The following is a 21,318-nucleotide window of genomic DNA, read 5'->3' as shown; positions in this document are numbered from 1 at the left end:
ATGTATTTTCTTATACAATAATGGGGAACAAAAACATGTATAATTGTTATATATAATGTTTATTTCCTTGTTCGATTTTCTCCTTAGTTGTCTCCAAAGAAGTTTATCCTGCCACATAAGTAAAACAGTAACATCCCAACAGAAACTGTAAGATCCTTCAGAACGTGATGGTAGTAATAAGATAACAGTTCCAAACACCCACCCCTCCAAAAAGTTAAACCACTACCACCATCTTCATCTGCCAGAACCTCATTCAATACTTGGATCTTTCAAAAAGAGAGGCAAAGAAAGAAAGACTCAAATAAGCCACTTTCCCAGCATGAGGATTTTTACTCATGCAGTTTTATGGAAACAAACCTTGTTCTCAAGGAATTAACTTTTATTATTAATGACTGTGCACATTTTGAAGACAATTAGAATTACATAAATAGAACATCTAAAAAAGCAAATAGCAAAAGAATTAAAATAAACATGAAATTTACAAAATAGTTACCCGTTTCAAAAGTTGGCATTTTCAAGTCACCTTGGTTCAGTTCTGTGCCATATTTTAATTTATGATATTTTGCCCTGAAAAATTAAGCATAAATGTTTTAAGAAATCATTATATTCATAGACATTTCCTAAAATCAAACAGTCCCACTGCCAGCAGCATGATGCAAATGAGAGCTCTCACAATTGCAAATGGCCACTCATTTGCATATTTGTGAGGCTCATTCGGATATTCATGGCAGAAAACAAGTAGTGTCGACACGGTTGTGCTGGCAAAAACCCACTCTGTCACCAGCCCCTTGTCTCTGGAAAAAAAAGAAAAAGGGATAAGGGGCTGTTGATACAGGGAGTTTTTGCCAGCACAGCCACGTCAACACTGCAGCCACATCTACACTAGCCCCCCCCTTTTGGAAGGGGCATGGCAGTGAGGGATTTCAGCAGATGCTAATGAGGGGCTTCCATGAATATGCAGCGCCTCAGTAGCATAATGGCAGCCGTACGCGATTCAAAAGTGCTGCTTTTGAAACGCATGCTGCCTGTGTAGACAGGAGTCTTTTGAAAGGACCCCCTGGACTTCGAAAGTCCCTTCTTCCCAGAAACAAATGGGAAGAAGGGGCTTTTGAAATCAGGGGTCCTTTCGAAAGGCCCCCGTCTACACGTGCAGCATGCATTTTGAAAGTGTAACTTTCAAATCGCACGCAGCCGCCATTATGGTAATGAGGTGCTGCACATTCATAGCAGCACCCATTAGCATCTGCCGAAATCCCTCATTACCATGCCGCTTCCGAAAGGAGGGGGCTAGTGTAGATGCAGCCTGCTTGTCTTCTGCTGTAAATATGTAAATGAACCCTGCAAATATGCAAATGACTAGATAGTTGCATTTCTGTGAGCCCTCATTTGCATCATGCTGCCAGCAGCCAGACTGAATCTAGATGCAGCCCATCTTCGCTTAATACTCAGTAAGTCAGATATGATCAGCTAGAGAATGTATATTTCAATACTTTTTCCTTGGACACTTACTGAGAAATCATTGAACTATCAAAGTTAGCATTCTCAAGATGAAACTTTGTTGTTTATTTCTCACAACCACATGCCCCAAATTTTTATTAATAAAGAAACTGTATTTGAGAACTTATTTTACAGGGTTGCTTTTATAACACCCTTAGGTAAAAAGCTTTTCAGGCTGTTCAACCCTGTCAGGGATAGATATAACCAAGGATTTACTGCTAAAAAATGTAAATGTTTTAAAAATCAATGTTTTTCTTTTTAAAAATAACCCATTCAAAACTAAATCTTAATTTATGAAAATCTACATTAGGCTTGAATTTACTATAATCTATTAATTTAGAAATTAAACTAATAATAATAATAATAATAACAATATAAAATAAATTGTTTGCTATGTTTTGAAGAAAGACAAACCACTTAACTGGTGGATATCAATGACTACGCACCTGGAGCCAGAGCTCACTGAAGTGCTAAACCAGGTTTCAGGAACAGTAGTTTATTCAATTACTTCATTTCAGTGGCTAGTTCATTCAAAGCTAAGAAACTTATCAAGAGTTGAAAAAATGCAATACAGCTTTTTTCCTTCTCCAGTCTTTAAATAAAAACTATGGCTGAAGATGAAATCTACTACTAATGCTAAAATCTTTAAGGACACAGTGACACTCCTTTCAATCTACTACTTACCTATAACATTTCCTTTGCTTCACAGTTAGTTTCCTTCGTTTCAGTTAGTTTAAACTGCAAAATATGTTCTGATCTTATGTATCCAAAACACTTAAGGCGGCTTTACTTAACTAATAATTTTTAAATGTTTTTGAGCATTGTAATTTAATTTCAATTTCCATATAAGTATGACACAAATAATAAAAAGATTATCATTTAACAAAAAAGACCACCCTTCACCATTTTCTAATGTTTTACTTTTTTATTACATACTGAATAAACTGTAACTAAACGTGTGTGTGTGTGTGTGTGTGTGTGTGGCGTGTTTTCCTGCTTACCAAAAAGTGCCACCAAATTCAGTGTGATGCCTATATTTACTTGCAAATCAAGATTTTTTAATTGTTACCAATTGATTTCTCTTTAGGAACATTATTAAAAAGTACAAATCCAAAATAAGATTCATTCACATGAAATTTAAATTCTAAGCAGCTTTGATTTAAATCAATGCACTCTGTGTCCAATTATATAAATAAAGATAATTTTTCCTTTAAATCTGTCAGTTTCCTAACTAAATATTTTCACACATTTGACTCTCCCACTCCTGCTTCCCCACCTCTACTTCCCCTTCCCAGTCTCTTGTTAATTTCAAATAGAAAAAACTACAAGATCTGATATATCCTCTTTCATCATTCTTCTCCTTCCCCCGACTCCCTCAACACTGACAAAATTTCACATCTGTGCTCCAGCTTCAATCCATTTACCTGCCCAAATGACTTCAACACATTTCCTTCTCTTTGGATATGCCTACACTAGGAAATTAGCTCCAATTTATTAAGGTCAATTTTCTAGCACCCAATTTTCTAAAGTCAAAGGTGCATGTTCACATTGGTAAATAAAGTCAATGGAGTGTGTCTCCATTAGCATTTCTAGGTTTGACTTTGTCAGCCATGCACTGTGGGTAACCATCCCACCGTTCCTGCTGCCCTGTTGCATTGTGGGTTTATGTCCCAGTGGGACAAATATGTGCTGCAGGTCATTCTTGGTGTGTGCCAGCAGCCTACCATAGGTCATGCATCTCCTCCCCCTCCCTTTGGAAAGCAATGGTAGAAAGGATTTTTATGCTCTTTTTTCACGCCCATACAGATGCCATTGCAAGGCTAAAATGGAACCCATGCAACTTAAAGTTGTGGCAAGTATTAGGAACACCTCACACATTGTGCTGCAAAATGTGCAGAACCTAAGCAGCCGTGACAGCAATGAAGACCCCAAGGAGGACACAGACATATATGAAAGGGAGGAGAGGATGAAAGGGGAGATGCTGGCTGCAAATGATGCTTTGTACGCAGTGGCGCACCATTTCTGGTGCTGTAAAATAAACTCAAATTGGTGGCACTGCATTGTTCTGCAGGTATGGGATGATCAAGAGCGGGCAATCAATTCGGAGTAGACAAATCTACAGTGGGAGGCTGCTGTCATCCAGATAGCAAAGGCAAACAACATCCTCTGCTACAAAAGACAATGATTCTGGGAAATGTGCACAACATAGTGAACAGTTTTACCACAATTGGGTTCCCTAATTGTGATGGGACAATAGAGGTAATGCACACCCCTATCCTGACATCAGACCACTCTGACATGGAGTACGTAAACCACAAGGGGTAATTATCTGTGGTGTTGCAAGCACTGGTGAATCACAAGGGCTGTTTTACTGGCATAAACATGGAATGGGCCAGAAAGGTGCATTATGCAAGCATCTTTAGGAACTCCGGTCTGTTCAGAAAGCTGTAAAATGCAACTTTCTTCCCAGACCAGAAAATCACCATTGGAGAAGCCAAGAGTGACCCAGGGTGATCCAGCTTTCCCCTTGGCTCCCAAAGCCATACACAGGAAGCCTGGACTGCAGTAAGAAGCAACTCAACTACAGGCTGAGCAAGTGCAGAAAGAAAGGAGAATTTAATAAGTCAGATTCAGGAGCCTCCTGGCTCAGTTAGACTTCAGTGAAGGCAACATTCCCCTCATGGTGGCAGCCAACTGCGTGCTTTACGATTTACGATAGAGAAAGGGGAAATTTTCATGACAGGCTGGAGGGCCAAGGCACATTATCAGGCCAGTAATTATAAGCAGGCAGACACCAGAGCAATTCGGAGAGCACAGCAAGGGAGCACTGGTAATAAGGGAGGCTTTGAAAAACAGCTTTCCAAATGACCAGCGAGCGACATGACATCATGTCTGTTGCTCTTAAGAAAGTGTCCCCGAATGATGTGTGCTTGACTATAAAGCCTGTAAACCATCTCCACCCCCTGCGACACAAGCCCCATTCTTACCTCCTGCCTTCAAGTTTCTCCTTAACTTTTTACTCTCAAATACTTTCCCACTGCAATACAAGCATTCATTACTCTCCAATCTCATCCTGCTTACCTCTCCAACTCTCTATCAACTCTGAAGCATTGATGTATCACCTTCAATCCTTCAGGGAAGTTTCTTTCCTCCAATTCCATCCTATAGCCTGACAAGTTCAAAGTCTCTATGGAGCTTGTGTCAACTGTGATTTTTCAGGGTTTGTCTACACATGAATAGTTAGTCTGCTTTACCTTAATCTGGTAAGATTCCTGTGTAAACTAGCCCTGCAGAGGTTTATAATTTGACCAAATTGTCCTACTTGGCCCACATTTTCATGAGTTATGAAAGGTGAATGAGATAATGTTCTTTGTGTTTAAAATCTGCTTTCACAGGATATTACACCAACATCTCTTTCATACATCAGAAGTATTCAGCTTCAAAAACTTTGTTATTTGACCTCTATTATGGCAGCAGCAGAACTACAAATTCTCCTTCAGAGAACTAGCCAGTTTAAGAAAAAATTGGCCTTTAGTATTAGGGATTTTTTCAATAGAATATTTAGAAGTTTCAGACCATTTATCAGACTAAATTTCAGCTTAAACCCAACTGATGGGGAAAAAACGAAGAGTTCCTTTAACTTACTGAATTTCTCTCAAGCGTTCCCAAAGTCCATTCCCTGTACCTTGATTCAAGTATTTAAATATAAAGAAATTTGCCTTTGTTTTGTAAAGTCTCTTTCAGAACACACAGAGGTTGAATGAACATGCATACGTACCTTTCTTGTTTTAATGCATATTCTAACATTTTTATTCTTCTCACTAAATCTTTCTTCAAGTTTTCTTGACCTTTTCTTTCTCCTTGTAAAAAAGCTATCCGAGCCTAAAAACACAAAGTAGATTTGGTTTGTTCCATTCACTTACAGTACAGATGAACACATTCCAATTCACTAATTACCAGAAATTTATTTTGGTAATACTTAATTACAATCCTTGTAGCTGGAATCATTAGCAACTAATATTTACTTTTTACAGATTACACATTCTTTTTACTTCACAAAAAATTGTAACAATGCAGCAAGTTTTTCAAAAACCTCCAGACTTCCAATTATTGATTCATATTTGCCAGATGTTCAGGAAGTGGTTTTTTTTCCACAGGGGAGAATTATTAACACTAACAGTCCATTAAAATACGAAAAATAAACATGTATCAAATATATTCTCAGAAATGCTGTAACTCGACAAAGAGATCTAAGTAACTCATGTTCTTTTGATACATGTTGTCTAATTGTAATTGTCCTCCATTCACTGATATTGTGCCTCACCAGTGAAAAAAAATCAAAACTTTTTTCTAACTGGAACCCCCTTTCTCACACATGTTCACTGACTGTCTCCATAATACCCAATCCAAAGCATACTTAGTTTCTTCACCAGTTGAGAAATCTTTTAATGACTTGGAATCAAGCAGGAAAAGTCTTGGTTGTCGAACGCGCACACACACACACACACATCTCAAAGTACATTAGTTATTTATAAAAGAAAGTAAACTCTTTCTTCAATGAGCTGTTATGTGTCTTTCACTTTGAGACAGAAAAGCAGCTAACTACCAATGTCAGAAAATGATTTGGAAGACATCTTAAAAGTTTTAGTTCTCTTTAGATAGAAACTTAAGCTCTATCTACATCTAAAGAGTGTAGAATTCTATTAGTGTGATGTTTTGAACAAAATATTGGAAAACTGTCTCAATAACATAATTAAGCTGAGTTTTTGCCAATTAATTTTTCATAATCTGTCAAAGGGTGAGTATGTGGTCACACGATCATCTATCTGGATGGAACACAGCCTTTTATTCTTGTAATATTTCATTTATTGCTTTTTTCATTCTGCTCCGTATAACAGTAGCCAATATTTTGCCTGAGACTGACAGCAGTTCAGTACGTCTCCAGCTGGTTCATTAAGGTCATTCTTTCTTTACAAGGTCATGATTATTCCAGTCTTGTGGTACTTGCTCTTTCACCCATATTTCATTAAAAAGTTTTGTTAGCAGCTTAATCACAATTCCACTTGTCACCTTTAGTATCTGTTTGAATTCTGCCAGACACCAGGAGCTGTCTTGTGCTTGAGGCTTTTGATAGCTGCTTTAACTTCATCCGCTGTTTTTGTTCCCTCTTCTACTTCTAACTTAGCATGAGCATTTTTCTCAAACCTGTGAATGATCATTGACTATAGGCAGTTTAATGTGGAATGAAAATGTTCCTCCCTATCGTCTGATTTGTTCTTCATGCATTTTCAGCATATATCTATGAGAGTCCCAGATGGGTAAAACCTGTGATGGGCTGTTTTTTTCCCAAGATGTCTTTCAATATTCTACAGACCTGCCTGGCATCTCCTCTCCTGTGCTGTTTCTTCTGACTCTACAGCCTTCAACACGGTTCACTTGAATATTGTTAGAAGCTATGGGATGCCAGACAAACTTATCAACATAGTAAGTAGTTTATATGATGGAAGTGAATGTGCAGTAAGATAGTGACTGGCGCAACAGTGTGACTGGAGCTAGACAAAAGTACAAATTATCACCAATTCATTTTGCAATTAGCAATAGACTTGGTGATGAAACAGGACACAAAAGGTATAATTGTGCAAAATGAATTAACAGAGATGAGATAAATGATTCTGACTTTGCTAGTGACACTGCTGTACTGGGTATGACATCAAATGGAATCACTGCTCTTGGATTGTAGGAAGTGGTCAAAAATGGACAAAGTAAACACTGAGAAAATCAAGATTATGAAGATAGGAAATTGAACAACAGATGCAAAGGTGCAAATGGAGGGAAAAAAATCAAAAGGGTAGAAGAGATCTGTGTGGGGAAGATAACGAAGAGGCTCCTGAGGAGAGTCATACAAGAAAAGAAAAAGCAAACACCACTTCTGGGAAAATGAATACATGCCATATTCAAAGTCAGATTATGGCAAGCAACTGCACTGAGCATTCTCCTACAGGGAGCAGAGTTGTCAGTGGCTAACAAAAAGGCTACTACAGAGGGCTAAAGAATATTCTACGCTTTTTATGGAAAGACAATACAAGAGAGCTGACAGACCAGGATGCGTTAGAAAATATTTAAGAAAGTTACCAGGATACGTACAGAACGTGGAAGATGTGCTTACTAAGCAATGAATTGGTAGCTGAGGAGGCAACAAAAAAAAGGAAGACAGGCCAAGGAAGAACCGGTAGAAGACACTGGCAGAAAGTATTACATGCATTAGCATTAACTATGAAGAGGTATCCCAATAGCATGGCATCAGAATCAGTGGAGGAACTGGAGTGCCTGATGTGCTAAAGACATAGGAGGAACTAAAGTTTAAGATAAGGGAATATGAAACTCGGCCACAATTTTAGAGAGAAAACATTGCTAAGACCTTAATGAAACCTTATTCCCATGAAAAATCTCAAAGGGAGGACATGGCATTATTTTTATGAATGGAAATAATCACTGCTGGAAACATTTTTCATAGATAGAAGACACAACAGATAGGTTGGCTGAAACAGGCTTCTCATTACACTTGACAACACAATATTCAGATACCAGAGAAATCCTTTGTAGGGGAAATACTTGAAGAAGATCCTTAAATCACTTTGAAAGAGAATGAGAAAAATATATTAAAACCATTAATCTTAGGATGACAGGCAGATACTGAAGCTAGCTAGACTCACTTGAATGGAATTAACTGATAACCCAAAGGATTTTAAGGACTGAAGGTAATCTCCAATGAAAAGGGGGAAAAAAAATCAGCCTAAAAAAGTGAAATAGCCTGATCAAAGCATCACATGCTTTCCATACAGAGTCGCAAGTAGCTCTGACAGAAAGTTTTCTACTATTTATCAAAAATGTCCTGAACTTCTTGAGGACAAATTTTCTCAGCTGCACTCAACCAGCTAACGTCCAAGTCATCAAGTGCAGGGATGCTAAAGTCCAGATGAAGAATTATTCAATTCTGGTATCAAGTCAAAAATCAGGTGATCCATGACTGTATCAACAACCTGACCAGTTCCAGAAACTGGTATTATCTAGGACACAGTGAGTGGCGTTAAGTTTCTCTGAGCTTCATTAAAGTCCTTGGAATGAATAAAATAGGTCAACAAGTGTAACAAAGGCCTACAGACCAAGAGATGACAAATGTGTTGGGAACCAAGCCTAAAGTGATTCCTGTTCTTGGTCAATATAGCCAAAATATTTTCTTTACGTTTTTGGCAAAAAGAAAATCCACTTAAGGCTGACACCATTTCCAGAGTGACAGAAGTCTTTAGAGATCATTCATTGTGCAACGCAAACTGCCTGGTTTAGCTCAGGGATCTGCAACCTGCGGCCCTGTAAGGACTTGTTTCTGGCTCCTGACACTATAATTGCAAAGTTACAAACAAACAAACAAAAAAACCCTCCTGATTATTTTCTCTGAAGAGTGAACACCTAGAAGGCCAACAATAAGCCCAACTCACATCTAAGTAGCAAATGATATGTGATCTCAAAACGTTGGGTAAGTCCCCCTTTAATATGTACAGTGTATTATGGGGGATGAAACTGTATTTTGATTGTTTCTAGGACTAATTTGTCCCCCAATTTACATCCTAGCAATACTGTGGGATATGAAACTGTGTTTTGATTGCGTTGCTAATAATGTGTTGATTTTGAAAAGGGATATACACATTTTAAGAAAGAAAACTGAAATTAAACGAAGTAAAACTGGCATAATTATAGTGGGTTTGTGAGTAAAAGTCAGGAAAATAGCAGTATAAACACACACAAGTAAAGTGTGAGGAAACAGACTATGTACAAAGTTTGTGAAGGTCCTGCAGTAAACATGTATCACATTACAAATTATTGTGTGTGCACTATTCTTAAAATAGGGGTAACATAAAGTATGGTTTGACGTTATTTATTAAGGACCATATTCACATTCATCGCGGGTCTTGAATTACTGAATATTTTACTGAATTTAGGGGAATAAAAAAAAGGCTCTTCTTGCTATTTTGGTTGCTGAAACCCTGATTTAGCTAATCTTCACAGTCAGAAAACCTAGCAGGATCAACTGTTTCCAGGGATACTGTTGTAGTATACATGATTCCCAAAGAAGTTTTTCTTCTTGACGTAAGTGCTGATCTTCCCTCCTCCTGTCTGTTTACATAAACTATGGCAAAGGAATTCTCCATCATCACTTCAACAACCTTGACTTGAATCAGATTAACCAAGCTTATAAAAGAATTGCTTCAAATGGAAATTGTCACTATAGTGTCCATGCTGTTGACATGAAGAAATCTCCCTGCAATAATAAAGCTCGTGCCTGATGATGTCAAATGTAACCCCCCAACCAAGTTTGAAAGCATCCATCTTTATTATCCATGTTAACTGTTGGGAACCTCTGACAGACACCTGTGTGCTTTGTGTAAATGGACCAAGACATACCCTGGCGTGAGGAGTGACAAAAGCACAATGATGTGCTCCAACAATCTCGAGCACAGTGAGAGTTTTTATGGGTTTTCCTTGTATTTGCAGAATGATATTCACCTAACTGTTCATTCTGTTGTGCGAAAGATAAACTGACAGTCTTGAATTCCTAAAAAGTTCACTTTCTCAGAAGGAATTGAGCTTGATTTTTTCATGTTGACTTTCAGACCCAAGTTGAGAAGAGGTTGAGAGTTAAGAGAATGTAATCCATTACTTGATTTTGGAACACCCTTGGAGAAGCCAACTGTTCACGTATGGATATATTCTGATAAATGCCACCACTACAGCCAGACACTTGGAGCCAAGACAAGTAGAAAAGGCAAAAACACCATGTACTGCTAAGGGGTCATTTTTGTGACAAAGCTTAGAAATTGTTGGGAGCAGGATGGATGGAGATACAAAAATATGTATTAAACAAATCCACAGCAGCAAATCAGCAGAGTTCTCAGGAATATAGCAACAAGAAGCATCACTCTGAAAAGTGCTGAGTTGTCTCAAATTTAGAACAACCCCAATATCTCCATATGTGGCAGCAAGAAAAAAATAGAATAGAAACCCTTCCTTTTTAATTGCAAGGACACTTCTTCCACAGCTCCAAGCTCTAAGAGAAATTGAAATTCTCTCTTAGAAACAACGAGTGAAAGGGGACCCTGAAAAAGTAGAGGAATGGTAAGCATGCTCACTGTTACTTATATCACCTTTTTACCCTCCCTCTGGATATTTGCAGATGGATTCCCTTAGTGTTTGCTCCATTATTTTACAAGCAAAATTATGAATTGAAAAAGCTGTACAGGCTGAACCTCTCTAATGTGGAAACCTCAGTATCTGAGCAGTGCTGGCCAAGAGCATTTGCAGGACCATGGGAGGTCAAATTGTCTAGCAGCCTTACCAACACTTCCACTGCTTACTGGGCTCTTATAAGACATTTAAATTACAGATAAATAACAGCACAGAATACTGAGAGCCAAGACTGGTAGCTGAAAACAAACTTTTTGGGACCACAAGAAACTTAGCAACACCCATGGTAAGTGGTCATCTGGCTAACTAAAATAATGCTGGACTTCAGATATTGAGGGATGACAAGAGTGCCAGACGAGAGAAGTTCAACCAGTACCAGAAGTGCTAGCACTTCCAGATCCACCATGAGTCCTATGCAGCTGGGACTCCAGGTGGACCGGAATGCTACCAGAGGCAGAGCCCAAGGCTCAAAGACAGCAACCCAGAGGGCCCCATGCCACATGGCAACCCGGAGGGACCCTGGGACTCCAAGAGGCATCAGCACCTCAGGCATCAGACTGGGAGCAAGGTGCAACTGTCAGGCAGGGCACTAGCAGAGTTAAATCATTAACATAAATCAGTAAGCATAAGCTTATAGGTTACCCTGTTAAATTCTTACATCCCTACCACTCAGACACTGCTGAGAAAACCACAGACATACTGATGAAGTTTCAGTCTATGGCATGGATAGTGTGTTTTTAGTAAGGTTTGGTATTGTACACTGAATAGAGGACAAAGAGGAAATACTGAATAACTCTATTTGCTGAAAGAAGCAGGGATCCTCCAGTGGCGGGGGGAGCCATCAGTAAATGATCATTATTCTTAAATACTGGATTTTGCAATCTTATTGTTATTTTTAAAATGGCATAGGTTTTTTATTCTTAGAATAGGTTTTAAGGTTAGAAAGGACTATTTATGATACACTAGTCTCATTTCCTGCATAACAAGCTATAGAATGTCACCCATTACTTCAATTATCAGCTTCTGAAAATTACTTTACAAATTTGGAGTGAAGTCACCCACATACACACACACTCATCCAGTGTTACTCAGCAGAAGAGTTAACTTGCCAACTATTCAAGTCAACAAGCTTCCTATTTTGGTCCCTTGCATTCACCTGTTTTCCTAATGTATCAGATGGTGTGTTAACTTGAGACTTGACTAACTTGGCCAAAATAACACAGCCCCATCAATGAATCATGACATTCATTAGTTAAAAATTGTAGTACAACATTGCACTAAAGCATTTTAAGTGTTGATTACTGAGCTATTTTCTATCAGGTCACAGTTTACATGAAAAAATATAAGGGTGTTTACAAACTTTTTTTCCCCACAAGTATGGACACTAAATATTAAATTCAGTTAGCAAGCACTGAAACCAAATATGGTTGGCATCCAAATATTCCTAAACAAATAGTTTATGACCTTCAGATACTCTGGGTTTGCAAGTAACTATGAACAGATCACTATAAAATGTGTTTGTGAAGTATTATTCTATTACTATTTATTACCATGCTTCAAGAGATATTAGGAGCGACATTTGTTACATTATATTCAAGATCCAGAATTGAAATTATGTGGTTTCACTAAACAGTAGAGATCTTTTACTCTAATTAAACAGATTAAACATAAAATTCCCCCATCCAGTAGGGATGTCAACATGTTACCAGTAAACCTCACCCAAACAGATGAGGATTATCAGCTATGGTTAACGCGTTGGGGCTGAAGCAGCTTCCCACCCACCACAGCGAGGGGGTTGCTGCAATGGGCAGGAGCACTCCAGGCAGGTTGGAGCAGACCCTGCCTGGAGCAGCCCCAAAAGAAGGGGGTGTGTCTGTGAAGGGGCTGCTGCAGATGACGGCTGCTCAAGCCAGGCTGGTATGCCCCACCACCCATAGCAGCACACGAGTAGGAAAACTCCAACCAGGCCAGAACACTCCCTGTCTGCAGCAGGGGGGCCATCCCTCCCCGCTTCCCAGCCATGCACTCCACCCAGGGCCACCGCCGACATGGGCTACTCCAGCCTGGCTTGAGTGCCCCCACACTCTGGCACTCCCAGGCTGGACTGCTGTAGATGGGAGCTGCTCCAGTCCCTGGTGCACCACAAGTGGGAGCACCCCAACCTGAACTGAGCTGTTCCTTCCTGTCCCTTGTTCCCAAACAAAATTGGGAAGAAAGGTGCTTTCGAAGTCAGGGTTTCTTTTTGAAGGAACCCTGTCTACACAGCTAATTTGCAATTCAAAAGCAGCAGTTTTGACACTGTGGGTGGCTGTCATTCTGCAAATAAGGCACTGAATATTCATATCAGTGCCTCATTAGCATTTTCAACTCACTTAATTTACATGTCCTTTTTGAAAGGGAGGGGCATGTGTTGATGTAGCCTAAGAGTTTCCCTCTAATTACTGCTATCTGATGCTCTGGGCCAGGCAGTAGAACAAGTATAGATAGCCTGTCTCTCCTGTGCTTCCACCGACACCCCTCTAATCAGTGCCCAGGTACCACAGAGGAGACAAGAACTGAACTGGAGTGAGATGGGAAAGAGTAGATAGGAATAAGGAGCCTGTTGACATTAGGACTGGAAGGAGACAAGCACTGGGAGGAGGACATAGGAATATGGGTACAAGCATGTGACTGTTTGGGTAAGGAGACCAGGACTGAAAGAGAAACCATGGTGGGGTTCGGGGAGATATGGGGATTAGGGGATTGGAACCAGCTGAGCCAGGAAATTAGACTGTAAAGCCTCAGGAGTAATGAATGGGACTGGGAGAAGGAACCACAAGTGGGGAAATCTGAGGACTGGAACCGGAGATTTGAAAATGGGGGCAAATGAAGTCAAAGCTTTCTTTCCCTCGCCTCCCTCCCACACCTAGGCAGGGAGAAGGAGAAAAGGACAGGAAGAAGAGTTTGATGACCTCTAGACCAGACTGCCCTGCAGAACCTGGAATGGAACCAAAATTCCCAGGTCTCACCATTGATCAGCAAATATCTGTGAAACTGATTGACAAGTGAACAGAGGGCAACAACCTACCACAGCTATATGCTATTTCATTAGTTCATTTGACAAAAGCATATGTGGTATGTCTAAAGGTTCCAGATCTGCTGATGAAACATGTAGATATCAAAAGGATACCACAAGATAGAATTTGTTTTCTTCTATTTGTTTTTTTAAAACCCTTGAAAATTATACACAAAAAGGTATTTTAAAAAATAGTTACAGTTACAAAGTCAGTTACTCAAAATTTAAGAAAAAGAATTAAGTTTTCTTGTATATGCCCTTTTCTATGATACACTTCGCTATAGCATTGCTGTATTATCATCATGAACTTATATACATTTGCAATACCCCTGAGATAGTGGGGTTGTACTATCTACATTTTACAGATGGGGAACTTAAAGATTAAGGTCAAAAGTATCCATTTGTATTCCACATGCAGTTTGAGACACCCCAGACCTCATTTTACAGAATAATTAGCACTTATTTCAAGGGTGTGAACCTGCAGCTCGTGTGCTGGACCTAGCCCAGTTTACCTTGATCTGGCCCACAAACCGTAGGGCTCTCCGCCCCGCAGCTCAGCATCTCTGCAAACTGAGCACCCAGATAATGAAGTAACACACAAGTTATCTGAGGAAACTTAGTTTAAGCATCTTATCTGACATCATACACTGCCACTGTGGCACAAAGGAAGGCAGAATTCAGATCCCCAGAACAGCATTTAAATGCATAAAACATGAGATTATCCTTTTCTCTTTCTGTAATCACATGCCTCATTCACCTCACACCTTCCAATTTATATAATGAATGCGGAGACCTACAAACTAGTCTCTAACTACATAACCTTGATTCATCCCCAGAACAGTTCCAATATGAGCAATGAAAGAGAAAGAGTACTGAGCAAAAATATAGATTTTGTGAGTGATTGTGTAAAGATTACCATAATACATATGCATAAGAAGGCCAAGTTAATTCATTTCCTAAATTCTGAGTCTTGACTTTGAAACACTAGCCATGGTCTTTAGTGTAATTTATGTCTAGTGTTTCAATTAGTTTGCCAAAAATCCCAAATCCAGCTAGAAACCTTAAGAAAAAGTTTAGTATGAAAACTGGATTAAGTAGTGAAGCTTGGAAAATAGATGATGGCAAACAAATCATTTAATTACAGTACATTTCTTGATGCTAGAGTACTATCTGCTTCCTGTACTCCTCAGCTTCATAAGCGTTGGAACAAAAATCATAACCAACGTAATTAACTGAATGCATACAACTGAAACAATGCTCAAACCAGTCAAATATTCTGGGAATCCAAACAGAACTATTCAGCACTAGGATTCAAGCACCACAGTGATAGAGATGATTTTGCTTACGTTTTGTTTGAAATCTACTATGGAAATTAGGGGGAAGGAGCAGGACAAGGAGGCTTATAATGTTTGGGGAAGAGATGAAATGTAGTTAAGCAGCTGCATTACAAAAGCCACGTCTTAAAGGACATCCAGGAGCACCTCCTTACCCTAATATGCAATTTGTATCATGCCCTTGAGATAACAAAACTGTAGTAAATATTGACTCTTCATCAACATTGCACTGCATTAGCAGCACAATCTGCTGTATAATTCGTCATCTATTCAGGATTAAAATATGTCTGTTAAGGCTGAACATGAAGCTGCTTTTGAATATTACTGAATACTCCCTTCCCCATTTCATAGCGGTATTTAACACTTACCGGAGTTATCCACTGGAAGTATATTTTACCACTGTAAACATTATTTGACCTCCTAGGCCCAAAGAAAAGATACAGGAATGTAAGTAGTATTAGAGGAGGAAAGTCAGTGACTGAACCCTCAACCTTCTCCAGCCATAAACTGGCATTTATGTCTAACTTAGAAGATAAGTTTCTTGTGTCAGAAAATGTCAGCACATACAACACAAACCATAACACTAGTTCTTAAATATTTGCAGGGTTGATTAAGTACTTCACCTTTCTAGGATAAATCAATTTAATTCCATGCACTTCAATGTGGAAAAATGTTCAGATGCAAATTCAGGAATAGGATTTTGACTTCTCTGGGTGAACATTAAAGATTCAAGGACACATTTTGCAAGCAAGGTCTTGCCCAACTTTCTTGTCCAAATTTTCACAAAATATTACTCTCTCCACCCTCGTACAATGCAGTTGGCAATCACCATTCATACAATGGCTGTCCTTTTTCAGTGGTGCTGTATTGTTTATAAAGTGCTTTGAGGGCCTATAGAATGAAAGGCATGAGAGTAAACTTTTTCCCATCTGAGAACTCTCAACTGCTGCTTGCACTTGCTAACTAAATAGCTATGCTATGGGAAACAAAAGTTGAAGTATTCAGATATTACACTGATGACAGTGAGGCAGGCAGCTAATTCTAAGATAAACCTATAGAGATGCAAGATACATATAGTAATTTTTTTTCTGAGGGGTAAATAAAGGAACCATTAGAACTAAGTTGCTAAGTAGAAGGTCATTTTAACTACAGGTTGAACCGCTCTCATTCAGCACCCGTGGGACCTGACCAGTGCTGGACAAGAGACTTTCCCAGACCATGGGAGGTCTAGCACATTTACCAACGCTTTCACTGCTTACTGGGCTCTTAGAAGTCATTTGGGGTAAATTACAGCTAAGTAACAGCAGTGAACGCTGAGAGCCAGGACTGGTGGCTGTAAACAAGCTTCATGGGACCATGGGAAACTAGGCCATATCCATGATAAGATCACTCATAAGAGATTCAACCCGTACTGCCTTCCAAGCAGCACTGTTCCAATTTTCCTGATAGGATTCATTGATTCACATGAAAAAGACCAAAAAACTATCAGACTGAACCTCTCTTTCTCTCCACCATATCTCTTCATGCCCAATCCCCAAAGTTCAGTCACTCATATGATTGACTGTCTTTGGATATAATCCTGAGGTCCTATCACAAGCTCAACTTTAATATTTCAAAAACTAGTCTTGTCCTATCTCTTCTACCCAATTCATTATTGCTAATATCACCATCACCCTTCCTATCATGCAAGTTCAAAAAAACATATTGCCACTCAAAGGAGAAGCTACCTGTAAATGTAAAAAAATAATTCATTATTTTCCCTCAAAACTCTCTTTAAAATCCTCTTCTGCTGCAATCCACAATACAGGGATAATAGTTAGACTGCTGGTGTGCTGAGAACACCACCCTTTACACTGAACAACATCTTATTCCACTGTATTCTCCCACCAGTCTGTGTACTTCTATTGACTCGTCTTATATTTCGATTGTAAGCTCTTTGGTACAGGGCAGTGTTCTCTGTAAGCTTTCCGTTTAGGCAGCCGCTGAGGAGAGACTGTCATCAGGGTGGACTGATTTAAATCATGGTTGTAAATCAATGATTTTTTTTGTGCGATTTTAATCAAATTACCAAAAAATCTAAGACTAACTGTGCTTAGAGTACACTTAACTTTGGAGTAAGTCCCACTGAACTCATTGGCACTTCAGGGTTTTTACTTTTGTCTGTTTTTTGGATTTTCTTTGGCTGGTTTTGCTTTGGGTTTTTGAAAAAACAAATATAGAATGGTGTTGCCCTGGAAAAGCGGAGTTGTGATGACATAAAATAGGGAACAAACATATATGGTGCTAATGTTCCAAAATAAGGGGAATGTATTATGCAATACAAAATAAGAAAATTACACTTTTACAACTGGCAACTCTAGATTTCCCTTACTGCAGCTTTCTGTATTGTATACTTGAGGGACAGATTCTAAATCTAATTAATTAAACAAGCCACAAAGATTAGGTAAGCTAAACTTTTTTCTAGCAACATCCAATACCGCAAATAGCTTGGGAATTTATTTGTCAAACCACACTCTTATACTAAAAGATATAAGAGATTGGGTCTACACTAGCCCCTTCCTTTTGGAAAGGGCATCGTAATGAGCGTGTTGGGAAGCTGCTAATGAGGTGCTGACATGCCGGCCTTGTGCAATTTGAAAGCACCGCTTTTGAATAGCATGCGGCCCATGTAGATGGGGGCCTTTCGAAAGGACCCCCCTGGACTTAGAAAGCCCCTTCTTCCTAAAACCAAATAGGAAGAAGGGGCTTTCGAAGTCTGAGGGGTCCTTTCAAAAGATACCCGTCTACACGGGCGGCGCATGATTTGAAAATGCCACTTTTGAATCGCACATGACCGCAATTAAGCTAATGAGGCGCTGCATATTCATTGCGGTGCCTCATTAGCATCTCCTGAAATCCCTCATTACCATGCCCCTTCCAAAAGGAAGGGGCTAGCGTAGACGTTGCCAGAGAGTCTTGAAGAATGATGCACTGCAAAGTGAACTGGTTCTTTTTATGCCTTCTCCATTAAAGAACCCGGAGTCCAGTAGGTGTTATACACTCTGCAAAGGGACGGATACACTATTCCAGTCACTTTTAAACCTTTTAGATAAGCTACACAGACTGAACTCTCACTGAAAGACATTTTTTCCAGCTATTGAGTAATTTTTGTGGCTCTTCCCTTCATCCTCTCCAATTTGTCACCATTCTTTAAAAAATGCAGTCAACAGAATTTCAGCATTGACTCACCAACAGTGATCCCTGTAAGCTGATCACTTGGGCAGTTGCTCAGCAGAGATTTAGGTGCCACTCATCTGATCAGCGCAGCATTCACAACCACCAGAGTACGTTTCTGGAGGAGCACATCCCCTTACATCCCCAACAAAAGTTATTCCAACCATAGATGGAAAAAAAAAAGAGGGAACCCTGCTGACCAATGCCATATACTGAGAAAAATCACCTCCTTGCTTCTATTTACTACTTTACAATAGGACTACAATAGAATTTTTTTGGTCAGGGCAGTGGACTGGGAACTTGTGTTGACCTGCTTATCCACTATGACCTATAAATTCTTTTCAGAGTCATTACTTTCCAGAACACAGCTCTCCATTACACAGGAGAGCCTTGCAGCACTTCTCATTCCTAGATATAGAGCCCTGCACTTTGTTGTACCATAAAAGCTGTTTTCTTCCGTTTTTAAAGTTCTTCATTTCTATGTTTGTTTATAGTATGAAAAGCAGTATCAATATCATCCTGAATTTTAACTAAATATTTCTGCAGTTAGCTATGCAAACCTTCCCAAACTAAGATTTTTATAGAACAAAGATCACCTGGCCCCTAAAAGTTATATAGCTTCCCAAAATCTCCTAAGCACATACTGGTTGCATCTCCCAAAACTAGGACTGTATGGTCTAGCAATATCCATGGTCGGGCAGGACCCAGGATGTTCTGGTCCAGAGAGCCCCAGGGCTGGGAGCTCAGTGAAAGGAGAGCCAGCAGGTAGTGGCTCTGACAGGCCAGGAGCCTGATGGCAGGGGAGGCCATAAGCCCTGCCATGCCTGGGCCAGCATCCACAGGACCAGCATTCAGTAGCCAGACTGGGGCCAGAGCTGGTGTCCAAGGAGGCACTGACGGCATCCAGCAGCCTGGCTGGAGCCATATCCAGCATCTGCAAAGCTGACATCCAGAAGCCTGGTCACAGATGGTGACAGTGGCACCAGGGTCAGCAGCTGGGGCAGGGCCCAGCAGCAGCCCAGACAGGCTGGTGGTAGGGGGACTGGAGACGGATGGATGGAATCAGAAATGGTGACATACAGGGTAATGGGCTGTGGGAACTGGATGCAGGGACCTCTCCTGGTCCAGCAAACTCCCTCATTCAGGACCAGTCAGGTCCCAAGAGTGCTGAACCCAGGAGATCCAATTTATATTTAAGATTAATAACACAATAGCCTAGGACAAGAAACAACTGCTTTTGAGGAGATAAAAAATATTTACACTGCCCATTGGCACAAGGTATACTAAAATTAAAATGTTAAGATACACAGAATTGCACTTCAAGAAGTATGTTCTACAAGTAGAGTTTGATAGGATACATCTGATTTTTAAGCAATTCTGACAATAACAAGCTATCATTTTATTATTTGTTTTATGGTAGCACCTCAAGGTTACAACTGAAATCAAAGCCACAACATGGGAAATGCTATACACACACACATAACAGAGACAAATCTGTTCCATAAAAAATATACAGTTTAAAGACACAAAACAGATGAAGACTGGAAGGGGAAACAAACTCAGAGATGAAGAGAATTCCCCTAGGTTGTACATCCAGCCAATACACTATATTTATTGTGCATGACTACCATTAAACATACACATTACATTATACAGTAGAAGCTTGTTTATCCGGCATCCCTAGAGAACAGGGGTGGTGGGATAATCAAATCTTCTAGTCAGTAGAGTGGGGCCATAGGCTCAGGAAGGGCAAGCAGGGCAAAAAGGGATGACATGTTGCTTTGTTTATCAAAGGTGTATACACTTAGACTGAGGTTTAGATGGAAATAGGAGATGGACTTGTTGAAAGTCTCTGGGTGTATAAAAATGTTAAAAAATAGGGGTGACATCATAGTGTCTGCTATAAATTAGATTAAAACTAACTAGAGACAAAGAGTAACATGAAGACATTCTACAAATATATTAGAAGCAAGAGAAAGACCAGAAAAGGGGACACCCCTATTATTCAATTGTGGCTGGGAGTGGCAGAGAAAGAAACAATAATAGCAAATTTAGAAATGGCAAAAGTCTTACGTGATGTCTTTCGTTTCAGTTTTCACCAAAAAAGGTTAGTAGCTGTTGGACATCTAACACAGTGAACACCCGTGAAAATGAAGCAGAATCTATGGGAAAAAGCACCTTCAAAAATTACTTCGACAAATCAGATCCCTTCAAGTTACTAGGGCATGATGAAATAGACCCTAGAATAACCAAGGAGCTAACTGAGAAGATATTTAAACCATTAGCAGTTATCTTCAAAAATTCATGGAAGAGTGGAGAGATTCCATCAGACATGGAGAAAAAATACAGTGCTACTCTATAAAAAGGGAAATATGGACAATCCAGAGAATTAAAGACTAGTCAGCTTAACAGGAAATCTGAAAAGATAAAGGAGCAAATAAGCAAGCCACAATTGGCAAACACCTAAAAGACAATCAAATGAGTAACAGTCAGCATGGATGTGTTAAGAACAAATCATGACAAACCAAACCAAACCAAACTTTTTTTATTTAAAATTTTTTTTTTAATTTTTGAGAGGGTAGCAAGCCTTGTGGATGTGAGGAATATGCTCAATGTGGGATACCTTATTGAGGCTTTCAATGCTCTCACTTGACTTTGTCTACAAACCAAGGAAACGCAGGCTAGAGGGAGCTACTATAAGGTGAATGCACAACTGTCTGGAAAGCCATTCCCAGAGTGTCATCATCAGTGGTTCACAGTCAAGCAGGAAGGGCATACCAAGTGGAGTACATCAGGATCGATCCTGGGTTTGGTTCTGTTCATTATCTTCATCAATTATTTAAATAATAGCAAAGAGTGTTAGGATAGTAAAAGAAACAAGGGGCTTAAATTGCAGCAAAGGAGGTTTAGACCGGACATTAAAAAATCCTTCTATCAAGGCCATTGCAAATTGATTAGGGAGGCTATGGAATCTGTCAC

At 39.6% G+C, this 21,318-nt stretch overlaps 1 protein-coding gene across 3 annotated transcripts in view; it reads right to left on the bottom strand.

Annotated features, from left to right (window-relative positions):
* STRN3 (striatin 3) overlaps window positions 1-21,318 on the bottom strand; it is a 111,310-nt gene that overhangs the window by 75,692 nt on the left and 14,300 nt on the right. For all 3 annotated transcript variants that reach the window (XM_074996896.1, XM_074996897.1, XM_074996898.1), the window contains exons 2-3: window positions 5,276-5,379; window positions 494-567 (exon numbers count right to left, since the gene is read on the bottom strand). In XM_074996896.1, coding sequence (XP_074852997.1) covers window positions 494-567; window positions 5,276-5,379 — 178 coding nt within the window. The remainder of the gene's footprint in view (window positions 1-493; window positions 568-5,275; window positions 5,380-21,318) is intronic.

This window comes from Carettochelys insculpta, chromosome 6 (assembly GCF_033958435.1).
Source record: "Carettochelys insculpta isolate YL-2023 chromosome 6, ASM3395843v1, whole genome shotgun sequence".
Classification (NCBI taxonomy): Eukaryota; Metazoa; Chordata; order Testudines; family Carettochelyidae; genus Carettochelys; species Carettochelys insculpta.
This window is presented reverse-complemented; position numbering and strand designations above follow the sequence as displayed.